General features: G+C 42.7%; 1 protein-coding gene across 3 annotated transcripts in view; it reads left to right on the forward strand.

Annotated features, from left to right (window-relative positions):
• Nucleotides 1–12,678, forward strand: part of TIMELESS (timeless circadian regulator) — a 466,894-nt gene that overhangs the window by 146,229 nt on the left and 307,987 nt on the right. For all 3 annotated transcript variants that reach the window (XM_086959580.1, XM_086959589.1, XM_086959597.1), the window contains exon 13: nucleotides 12,335–12,463. In XM_086959580.1, the coding sequence (XP_086815706.1) occupies nucleotides 12,335–12,463 (129 nt within the window). The remainder of the gene's footprint in view (nucleotides 1–12,334; nucleotides 12,464–12,678) is intronic.

Raw genomic sequence — 12,678 nt, forward strand, 5'->3', positions numbered from 1 at the left:
GCTCATGCTAGGGCACCCTCTCACATAAAACCAAGCACTCTGCCTCCAGGCTTGTCGAGGCCTACCATAGGAGTGACTTATAGGGGCATATGTGTTTATATGTATAGGTAGATATAGATATACTATATCTAAGTAAGGGGTGATTACACCACCTTACCCAAGCTGAGTGATCAGCCCACTCAAGTCGGAAAACCAGAAAATCACAGCAAAAAGTGGGGTTCACCATAGGTAGCAGATTCTACTCTCCTACACTGTCTGTCTCCTCACAGATCATCCTTTCATTGTTATGCCAGTACTACATAACTACTGTATGTGTATCTCAGCCGTCGGATTGTGGAGTCTTTTCTTGGGTTTACTCTTGCAGGGTGGAGCTGCCTCTCTGGCCGAAGTTGTGGATCCGAGTTACTGGATCATAGCAGGCTGCGTATCTGTACTACGATATAGATGCGGATCAGAGGTTTTATGCTGAGAAGTCTCTGGTAGCACAGGTCTACTTATGTCTTGTCTCTTTTAACTGGACGTATCCAACTTCTGTGACTATAGAGCATAGGAACATGGATTGTCTAATACCTCCTGCAACAGAGGCCTTGGTCCTTACACCCATTGCCAGGTTCCTGCACATGTTTTGGACCCAGGAACTGTCTTCCTCCTGAGGGCATTTCTAGTCTCGTCTGGCCTACACTTTCTGTAACACGCCCCTGTGCTAGGGCTCCATTGAGCGCAGCTCCAGAGGAAGGGAATTCCAAAGTTTTAGGAGACAAGAATACGTTGGAGCGACCGCACCATCTGGATCTTTTGATCCTAAGAGCCATCAAGGTCTGACAGAAGAAGATCTTAGAGTTCTCCCTTGCACGGATGGTGAGGCTGGTGGTCATGCTGTTGAAAGCCCATTGCAGAGTGTTTTAAATTTCACTCAGCGTTCCACTGGTAACCAGTGGAGATCCCTAAGAGCTGTCCTAGCAGACTGGTGTTTTAGAATTTCATTAAAAGTCGGGCAGTTCAAAAATGGGGGGCAGCGGAACTCCCCACCTTGGCACAATGGAGCAGAAACATGGATATGCTCATGTTGACGGAAAGGGCAGTATACAAACTAAGAGATAATCCACGTAAATGGAATGGGGTTTGGCAACCATGGAACACGTACAGAGGGGATATTTGTGAGCCATTGCCGGAGGAGGATCTTGATAGCTCTGGGGATGAGGAGGACACTGAATAGGGGTCAAGGACAACGGAGGGCAGCACAGCTGAGAGGAACGGGGCTGGCCTCAATGCAGTGGGGTTTAGTGAAGGGGGGGTGCGCGGGCGGGATGTAACTTAGGGAGAATTGCAGAACTGATCTCTCGCAGGGCAGCGTCGATACCAGATAGCAAACCATGTATAAATTGTTGACATACTGACTTATGTGTGGAGTTTATTAGTTATACAAAAAACACAAAATGCAAATTGTATTTCGATATATATTGTATCCGTTCCTTATGAATAGGTATCCTGAGTGACCAATAATGCCTCAACAGTCGGAGAAGGCTAGAATATCTGTACCTGGATCATCTGTACAACATACTGCAAGCCGGCCTCAGGGTTGTAGGCGCAATTATGTACTGTGATTGAAAATATCTATGACATTGCAATAAAAAATATTTAAAAAAAAAAAAAAGTCGGGCAGTGGCATTCTGCACAGTCTGCAACTTTCTAATGACATAGCGGGCGGATGTATGACGTTACAACGCATACTTTTACTCCGCATACCATTACAACGCGGTATTCACAACACATACCACTACAACGCATAGCGCTTTGGGGTGCTGGATAGTGGTAAGTATAATTTACTATTCTAACTCCAGTCCCCGTGGACCCTAGGGAAGGTGTTGGATAGTAAATGAAACTTACCTCTTATCCTAGAGCGCCCCCCAGCGCTATGCATTGTATTGGTATGCGTTGTAATGCCTGTGTTGTAGTGGTAGTGCGTTGTAAAAAATGCGCTGTAACAGGTGAATACCTAGCGGGGCTAGCCGAGATACAGGATGTTTCCATAATCAAGGCGGGACAACAGAAGGGCCTGAACAATCATTCTCTTAGCTGTAAATGGGAGAAGGGAGATAACCTTTCTCAGCAGTCACCGGATGCCATAACACATGGGGCAAGCTTCTTTACTTGATGGTCTAGAGTGGGACGGGTGTCTAACCACATTCCAAGACTCTGTGTTTTTTGTGGTTGGCAACTTACTCAAGGCATACGATAGAGGACCCCAGGTTGCCAGCGAAGTTGTTCCCAAGCTGCATCACTTCAGGTTTGTCCTCATTAAACTTTAATTTGCATCCTGTCATCCACATGGCTACTCTTTGGAGGCAGGAAGTCAAACTAAGATGTCAGGGGCAATTGAGACAACCAGCTGGGTGTCATCGGCGTAAAAGACTAATGCTAGTTCAAATGACTGAACCATCTCAGCAAGAAGGAGCATGTAAAGGTTAAACAAAGTGGGGCTCCGGAAGAGCCCGGAGGAACCCCACAGCCCAACGGAAGAGTGGCTGAGTAGCAAGACCGATTTCAGACCCGGAAGGAACAATTTTCCAATAGGCAAGCCATTCTAGAGCTCTGCCCCCAACACCGGCACATTAAACTCTCTGAATGAGAGTCAGATGATCAGCGGTGTTGATGGCTGCACTGAGGTCTCAGAGAATAATGGCCGCCGAACCACCTTGATCAAGGAGACGCCTGAGCACCTCGATCGCAGCCAGCAACGCAGTTTCTGTACTATGTTTTTGTCACAAACCCATTTGAGTGGATTGGAGCAGATCCTTTAGTTCGAGGAAAGATCTATTGATGTACTTGTCTAAAAACTTGTAGACTCCGGAAGCACGGAAATTGGCCTACAGCTGCTCAAAGGGGATCTAGATTGGGTGTTTTGAGCAGTGGCTTAACGGTGTCATTCTTCCACCTCTGAGGGACCTGCCTAGAGAAGAGGGAAAGGTTTAGCAACTCTATAAGTACCAGCATTATACATTTTCAGCCCTGCCTTAAATTAAGGTTCGGGGTTCAGGGTCCAGAGGCAAGCCAGATTTCAGTGTATTTCAAAGATCGTAGACCAGGTTCACAGTGAGCATTGGAAATTTAGCAAGTTCACCCTCTTGGTAATCATAGGGAGGTAATATGCAGCAGGACACCACTGAGTTGCGCATGTCTGAAAAGTAGCAATAGATGTCCAAGATTTTATTTTGAAAAAAATAGCCAAATTATTACTATGCTCCACAGAGGCAACTGGAGTACAGCTGGCGATTAGAGGCTCAGTAATATTTTTAAGGATCTTGAAGATTTCTTTAGTAGAGTTGGAGGAATTAGCAATTTTAGAACAAAACAAGAGTTTGAGCAGATTTTATTTCTGCATCGTAGGACCTAAGAGACTTCCTGTATACATGTTTTAGTCTCATCATAGTTCCTTCTCCATTTCCTCTCCAGGCGCTTGCACTCTTTCTTTAGAGCCAACAGATGGTCGTTAACCACATTCATGCGGTGCATTTCCCCCTCCGGTGCTGAAGAATGCAGAATCCCATTGTTCATGAGGAGCTCAGCACGTCATGAGCACACAACCAGTGTACTGCATGACGAGCTGAGCTCGTCATAAGCATGGAAGGGGTTAAACCAGGGCGATTCAGGGTCCGTTGGGTGTCAATCTACCATTTAACAGGAAGGACCTCATCCAAAGAACTGCACATCCACCTTGTTGTGGATAAGTCTTATTTAATCACAATTGATGTGGGGAAAATTGTCTCCTTGGCATAGGCAGTATGTATTACTCTACCACATAAGCATTGAAGCTTATAAATTCTTGCCAGACTTAAGCTCAAGTAGACATTTTCAAAGTTTTAGTAAAAAATTTGGAAGAATGTTTTGGTGCCAAATTTAATGTAAGGGTCTAGAGTAAAAATGAGAAATTAGCTTCTTGTATTTCAGTGATGAGAGATTTATTTAATATGTGCAAGTTCATGACTCTCTCATCCATGATCAGCTTGTAGGATCCTAGCATTCAAGATAAGTTATTGCCATTCTCGAAGACGCTATACATATTTCCTGCGGAATTGAGTGTACTGTGGACTGCATAAAAGAAATGTAGACACTTAAACAACCAGTTTGTGAAGTCAAGACTAACAAAAGTGATGAATTTATTAAATGCAAGGAAGGTACAGCCACAGAAATTAGACCAAACCGTGACAAATCAAAGTGTAACAAATGTGGGGGTAAAAGACATCTAGCACATAACCTCAGTTGGCATATAGGAATGTGTCATGTAAGAAATGTTGAAAAGGAAGCACTTCCCTAGAGTTTTTTTGAGAAATAAAGATAAAATTAAATTATTGTTCAATCCTTAGATGAAAAAAGCAAAAAGTTAGTTTTTGGAGTCAGCAGTGATGATTAAAATTTAAGATACTTGTCATATTGCATTAGCTAATAATTTGTTAGCATTTTCTGATTCTTGCTCTCCTTTCCACCTGGGAAGGACGCAAACTATTCAAGAAAATATTCTGAAATGAGAACTATATAGTAGAGAAAGCCTAACTCAGGCTTGGAGGATACAATAAGGACCTTATTCATCTGGAACAAATGAACAGGATGCAAATTGCCTTTAAGTGAAGATCTCTTATTGGGAAGGTTTATGTGACCCAACTGGGTCACCATAAAGAAATGGCATCAAGCTTCATCTCTATGAAGTAGAGCTTGTACTTTTTGTGGATACATCCTTACGTGTTGAAGTATGTAAAGAGTTTCCTGGTGTGTCTGCTGATAACCAGGGCAGTTTGTCAACTAACAACATCAAATTAGATTATAAACAAAAACAATAATTAGGCCACTAGCACATAAGGCTCACCCTATTCCCCATCTCATACACAGGAACCTCTTCACGCAGTACAAACCAACCATACAACAAAAGGGTTATTTAATCTTTGTAAACTCAGAAAGGCTGGTTCAGTTGCTTAATCCACAAAGGCTGGATGGAAGGATGTCTGGTTTTGTGTTTTGGTATTTGGGATCTTAATTCAAGTTTCTTGGTAGAAATTCATTGTATTGTTAGAATTCACAAACTGCTGAGCCTGATGGGAGAAGCTATTGCTTCATTGGCTTTAATTTGTTCTCAGCTTACCACCATGTTGTGCTGTGTCCAGAGTTTAGGCCCTCCCCCTCCTTTACAATACCTGTGGGAGCTTACAGGTTTCTGAGGATGTCATTTGGGCTGGTATTTGCTTTCTCAATATTCCATCATATAATGCAGCATATCTGTTCTTGATTTAATCATCTTTATTTGAATTGTAAAGGGACAGATGAACACTTTTACAGAGCTTTTGAAATAGATAGCACCCCTCTGACCGATAACAATGATAGAGCTCAATGGCGCAAACATTTATACAGTCACATGGAAAGCCATGGTTGATTCTTGGGATGACTCTGTGGAGGCTTTATGGTGTGCAGTCTATAAACGGTCCTGAGGAGAGTCTGTGTTAATAAATCCTATGGGGAAAATGTTTGGTCATATCAGTAGTGCTGAATCATCGCCGTCCTCCCTTTGTGAAGAGGATAGGTTAAAAAGCTGAGAGCGCTGAAGTGTATCAGCTAACACTGCCGGATCCCTTCAATCATTTGGGTTCTTTTCATGTGTGTAACAAAGGGCAGGCATATCCTGTCAAATGTTTATACTTTATTGTGTGCAGCAGCAGGCAGCTTTATTTTATAACCAAGCTATTCCAACCCTTTCCCCACTACATATTGATGGGGGGGGGGGGGGGATGCCAGAGGCTTCCACATCTGAGCTATGGTTAATCTACCCTTCAGAAGCAGATGCAAAATTTGTTTTCCCAGAGGTGGTGTTAGGAAAAGAAACCATGATAAAAACGGTTTGGAACGACAAGGCACCCAGAGTTCCAAAAGCAACACTGTTCTGTCCACTAACGGATGGTGGCCTGGTCTCCCAGAAACGGGCATTTACATTCAGTTGGCCCAGATTAGTCCAGCCCTGGCTGGAATCACAACCCCAATAAAAAAGTATTCATACAGGTGTTATGTGTGCTTCTAAAGTGCTCAAATACCAAAAAGCTGTCTTGGTGCTAACTGAGCTACTAGTCACCGAGAACCCAGCCAGATTTGAATAGAAGAAAATAACCATGTCTTCAAGAGCTTTTTAAACGCCAAAAGATTAGGTACGACTAAGATAAAGAGGTAGGTCATGCCAGGCCTTTGAGGCGCCAACTATGAATCTTCTTCCTCCCCAATTCACACGCTTAAAAGTGGAGCTGGAGTTCTCCAAAATCTCACTCCGTTACGTTCTATGGCTACCTTCTAGAGCACAACCAAAGGCATGTACGCTCTTCCAAGCAACCTCAATACTATTAGACTATTGGCAGCAAGGTTGAACAGGGGAAGAGATTGAAGACTTTCCCATCTCTGTTGATACTTATCTTGTCCAATCGGAATTTTAATCTATGCATGTCGGACCCGGGGTCTCGGTGTGGAACTCTGGTAACCGACACAAGGCTGTGAGATTTGCGCCCCCCATGAAGCCATGCAAGACAGTTTCAACTTGTCCAGAGTAGATGATTTCCATCTCACCAGATAATGCACTGGGTCTCCAGGCAGCAATATCAAGATAAACATTTTAAGGAACAAAGGCACCTAAAATCGTTTTTAACTAATAGTGTCAGTCGTAAGGGCCTCACATGGTTGTACCGATTTATCCAAGCTCTGAAACCACTATCAAAACATAAATGTTTACTGAACTAGGAGAAAGAATTAGGGGTGAAGTTCAACTTGCAGAGCTTGTAGTGATGAACCTGGCTCTGTAATAAAGCGTAAAATGCCCCAGGCAAAATGCACCAGTTTGTGTTCAACCTCCTGCACTCTAATGCCATTGTTATCTGGGTTTTGTAGGATGCGCTGGACTAGTGGTTCAATTGAAAGCACAAACATCAGGGGAGAACTGGCAAAACCCTGTCTTGTTCCCCTGGAAATAGGGATAGTTGGCGAAAGCTCTCCATTTATTGGTTGAGGGGCTAATAAATTGAATTTGTGGTAATTTTATCTAGTGTTTTGAGCAGCCAAGTCTAATCAACGGTCAAAGGCCTTCTCCCCATTAAGTTGTTTTTTTCTTTTTGGAAACCTCCCTTAGCTTGAAGGCTAACCTCCTGCTTGACTATTTTTGATAAATCCTGATTGTTGGACAGATATCAACGTATGCCAGATTGTGTGAAGTCTTTTGACTACAATAGAGGCAAATAATTTCACACAGCAATTTAAAACTGAAATCAAACGATATGATCTGCAACTTACTGGGTTTTTCTTAACCTCTTAGTAGGATATCTAGATGGAAAACCAGTATGGATTCAATAACTGGTTGTGATGTTAGAAAAAGCTTAAACTTTCCTCAGGGGGACAGCAAATATGTTTTAATGTGTTTTATAAAAAGAAGCGGGGAAACCCTCTGGCTCTGGGGCATTATGGCTAGGTATGCTTTAAATACGCTCTTGTACTGCCTCTAGTGTTGTAGCCTCCTGTAACACCTCAAAATCAGCTTTCAAATTTGGGGGAGTATACCCGGACAAATAGGTGTTGGTGACATAAAAGAGTGGAATGAAACATTATAAAGATATCTAGGATCTTTTTAGTCAAAGTGTTTACTCCCCTCTATTTCCAAGATGTGATTTTGAGATTTAGTTTACCTCAGTATCGATGGAAGGCAGCATGGTATCAGCTTATTCCCCTTTCCAAAATAATTTTAACATAAAAGAGCTTCTGAGCCGCTTCCTTCATGCCCAGTTATTGTAATGCTGCACCGATTCTGTGTAGTTCTTTAGACATGCGAGCTGTGTTCCCTCGTTTACTGGTGTTCGGCCTGGGAGAGTTGTGACTCTAGGTCTTCCTTTTCTTTTTTTCGCTCTTTTTGCTTTGCAAGCTGCTTAAAGGTGGCTGTGGGCGATATTCATTCTTCTTGGATTGCCACCTTTGCTGCATACCATAGGTATATTTGGTTTCCTCTCCATTATTATTTTCCTCAAAATATCTTTCTATAACTTCTTTAATGTTTTATTCATACTGTTGGTCTCATAGGGCTGTTTCATTGAGCACCGAAGTGTGTGGGTAGGGCTTTTGTGGAGGAGGAATGGAATTGCAGCCGTACTGAGGCTTGTTCTGACAGGGACCTTTACTGGAAACTACGCCGTTAGTTGAAGGTCTCTGGCACCCAAGTAGAAATCAATCCGATGGTAGGATCTATGGACATTGGAGGAGAATTTAAAATCTTTTTCATAGTTATTTTGCTTCCTCTGAATGTCCAAGAGGTCCAAATTGCTTATAGCCTCAGTAAGCGCTGTGTGGGGCGGGTGATGCGGTTGAAATCTGCTCCAATTATCAAACCTTTCTTATGGAAAATGTGAACCGTTATGGAAGGATAGGGAATAAAATTGCTCTTTACTCTGATTGAGGTCATGGATGGTCCTCCGCATAAGAGGAGTCTGGCCCATGTTGCCTGTGATCCCCAGTATTCTACCCTTCCTTTCTAAATAGTTGGCATTTAGTGTAAAGTCTAAACCCCTACAAAAAAGATTTGCCACCTGTTGTGACTTTCCTGAATGAGTGGAGTGGTATAGAGTCGGGAACCAGTATGATTTCATTCTTGAGACCTCCATTTTCAACAAGTGAGTTTCCTGCATGAGGGCCACATTGAATTTTTGGCGAAACCACTTAAAGATCGCTCCTTGCTTTACTGAAGAGTTAATTCCCTGGACGTTTAGTGAGACCAATGTTACAAGAGCAGTCACTTAATCCTTGAAAGCACCCATTTTAGATGCCTTAGCAATGCAGCATATCTTTAAATGTTCTAGACAATCTCAGTTTCCAAGATGGCGTCTTTTTCTATAGCTCATCAGAATAGACTCATGACACTTTTTTAAGGGTGGTGTTGCAGAAATTAAGAGAATCTTGTTTAACCATAAAGGCCAAAGTGGAGTAAGGTCAGGTAACTACCTATGGAATTCTTTTCTCCAAAGGTGAGATCAAGCCCAAGTTAGATCTATCAGTGACAGTAAGGAAAGCATCTGCTGCCACCAACCGGGATGAACATAAGTCAAGCTGAATGCCAATAAAACGGAGGTCCTGATCGTCGGTAAGATCAGCGATCTGTGGGGCGATCGGTGGTGGCCTACGGTCCTGGGTAAGACACCCATACCGGTGACTGAGGTAAAAATCTAGGGGTCTGGCTAGACCCCTCCCTCAGCTTCTCTGGCCACACCAAAAAAGTTGCAGCCACGTGTTTTGGCATTCTATGTGGTATCAGACCAATCCTGAAATTTTTTGATGCTCCCATCAGGCAACTTATAATTCAGGCCACCATACTGTCCTGGCTGGACTCCGCTAGCTCTCTCCTGCTGGGGGCAAACCAGGCGGAAATCATCCGGATGCAGCGCATACAGAACGCTGCAGCCAGGGCCTTGGTTGGCCTACCTAGGTTTTTTTCGGCGAAGGAAACCATCCGAAAGCTGCACTGGCTCCCAATTGCCCAAAGGATACAATTCAAGACACTGTGCCTGTCCTTTAAAATTCTCAAACAGGACACTCCCAAAATCCTTGAGAACCTGTTGACCCCCTATGTCCCTTCACGGTCTCTGAGGTCTAAAGGACAAGGCCTGGTCACGGTACCGCGTTTTAAACGTTGTAGAGCTGGAGGGCGCTCCTTCCACTATTTAGCGGCAAAACTCCGGAACTCATTACCAGTCCATATCCGTGCTCTTAATGACCTTCTTTTGTTTAGGAGGGTGCTCAGGACGAACCTTTTTCCATCCAGGATCTAACTTCTGCTACTGTTTCTGCTGCCCTTTACTTCCGCTGGTAGCTGGCTTCTCTGCTGGTCAAAGCGCCAGGACGCCCCATTTGCTGGGTCAGCTGCGCGCTATAGAAGTTTAATTAACATAACCTAACATAACCTATTACTTGAAATTTGTGAAGAATTTGGCTGATGGAGTATGTCCCGCCTATGAGCTCTTAATGATGGGTTTTAAATGTGATTGAGATTTTAAAAACAGTGCAAGGAAGCATTTGAGTGGATAAAAGAAGCTATTACCTGGGTCCCAACATTAAGCAACTCTCATGTTGATAAACACACCATTCTAATCACTGATGCCAGCACAAAGGGGCAGGGAGCTACCTTAAGCTCAGATAGTGGAAGAAAATATTTTTTTTCCCTTTGCTTCCCTCTTCCGAAGGATACTGGAGTGCCATTATTAAGTTGTCGAAAGATATGCCTTTGCTTGCTGTTGGAATGTCAGACATATTAATGTTTTCCTCTGGGTAATCCCTTTCATAATAAGAACAGACTATAAAGTTTTGATACACGCTTTCAAATCAAAGGAGTGGAAATGCACCACATACAAGTTATCCTGTTGGCTTTTATAGCTGGAAAATTACAACTTTATAATAGAATATTTCCCATTCACAAGTAGTGTAGCAGCTGAAGACAATGGGATGCAAATGCTAAAGGAAAACATCCTACCTGGTTGGCCAATTAAGTGTGGCAACATTCTGAAAAAAGTCAACTTACTGAGGAGTCGAAAATGAGGAGAGTGTTGATAAGGTTGTAATTTTCGGAGGAAGCATACTGGTTCCTTGCAGCTCAGAAAGAACATTTTTGGCCTGGAGCACAAGAGCCTTTTCTGACTAAAATGAAGATTAGATCACACTACGAACAAAAAATGTCATCTTGTGTCAGTTGTTCGTCCAGTGAAAATAACAAAATTGTGAGAAAGACCCTTGTTTCACCTGATGAGGTCCTAAATAAAGTTTCAATCATACTGGCTCTCAACTTCAATGGCACCATAAACCAAGCTTAAGCCCAGGGCAATCACATTTTAGCAGCCGTAGACATATCACCAATTGTATAGTAATGCACATTGTAAAGCCACTAGCATACTAATTAACTTTTTACATGATCTCTTATTTAATGAAGACATTCTGAGGGCAAGGATTACAGACAATGTAGTGCAGTTTAACTTGCACAAAAATCTCTGCACAAGGTCTTATTAGCTTTGTACTACCCCAGAGGTAATGGACTAGTTAATGTGGAAACTGTGTGATAAGAATGCGTGCAGAGGGCTTCTGTGGGCAGGATACAAGTGGAGAAAGCACAACATTAAATTAATACTTCATTTATTGTTGTGCTTTCTTCACATGCACCACCCCAACAGTGTTGCAGGTGTATGTCCTTTCATTTCCCTATTGGGTATATAACCAAGCATCAAAATATCTCTTGGTTTGTGTAATGACAATGGAATGGTTGGGATGGAAAGTGAATAGGTCATGAACAAAATGAATCTGATCAGACTATTTTTTTAAAAGAATGACTGAATCTATGGAGTTATAGTTCTCAGGTGTTAAGTTGGAGATTGGTCCACCTCATAAGACCTGAGACATGGAGATATAAAACAACTCTTCGGGATATGCTGGGTTAGGCACAATGTGGTGGTGTGAGCAAATTGCCAAACTTGGAGCATGGGCAGATTAGCGTCCATCTCGATGATGATGGGGTTCCACTGCTACCATTATCTCCCAGCTGTCTTGGTTGAGTCATGGTAGGTTGTCATCATCCTCTTAGGACAAATTGTGAAGCTCCCTTGTGGCACGGAGCTTCGATTATGTGGAAATGCCAAAATGCTTGGGAACGGAGATGTGCTGTGATGTCACTTTTTAGTAGTAACTTCATCACATGGATGATGTTTGTTTGCTTAATATACAATGTAATGTCTCATTTGTCCTCAACCTTGACTCCTTTCATATGTTATCTCTTGAGCACTCTTACAATGTTGGCATTTCCCTTCTCTCCTGCAACTCATCGTTATCACTTGGTTGCTCTCGTAGAATGCTGGGAATTGTCCTCTCAGAAGCTTGTCAGTTGGGCTGCTGATGAGCTCAATGCTGAAACTATGTCTCTAGTATTGGCCATTAGCATGACTACTTACATCTGCATTCCATTATTATTTTAATTAAACTATAAGAAAGTCCTTTTTTCTAAAACAAGCTGCCTTAATATCCAAGTTCGATGTTTTCAAATGTTTTATGGTTTCAAAGTTGCTAACCCCACAGCACCCCTTGGAGTAAGCCTTGAGCGCACACTCCTTCACCTTGAGAGACAAGTGCTAAAAACGTTACTCGATCATTGTGTTTGAGTGCAGAAGTGTTGCGAGTCCAGTTTTAAATGATGGTAACCCCAACATTTGTTGCATTAACCTTTGAGTTTAGTTCCTTGGTTGAACATTAAAAAAGCCTTCACAGTTGCACTCAATGGCCATGCTTTCTCTATCCACAGAACAAAAAAGTTAAGAGAAAGAAGAAGAAAAAGAAGGCAAAGGCTTCTGGTGGAGCACAGACGAAGACCCCTGAGCAGCTGGAGGAGATTTGGCAGTCACTGTCTGTGGAGCTGAGCAACTGTGCAAAGGTAAGGAAAAACGTCTGTCTAGGAAGCACAATACCAGTCTTATGCAGACCATATCCAGAATCAGCTCTCTAACAAAGCCAGCCTGTTGGGAGCAGGGCATTTTCTGCTGTGGTGTGATTTTTAAAAAAAAGTAAACAATGTGAACAGGACACCTTGTGCAGTCACCAAATGTCTGCTCAGAGCAGTCATTCGGAGCATACAACACTGTGCTTTTT

This window comes from Lissotriton vulgaris, chromosome 1_1, assembly GCF_964263255.1.
Source record: "Lissotriton vulgaris chromosome 1_1, aLisVul1.2, whole genome shotgun sequence".
Taxonomy (NCBI): domain Eukaryota; kingdom Metazoa; phylum Chordata; class Amphibia; order Caudata; family Salamandridae; genus Lissotriton; species Lissotriton vulgaris.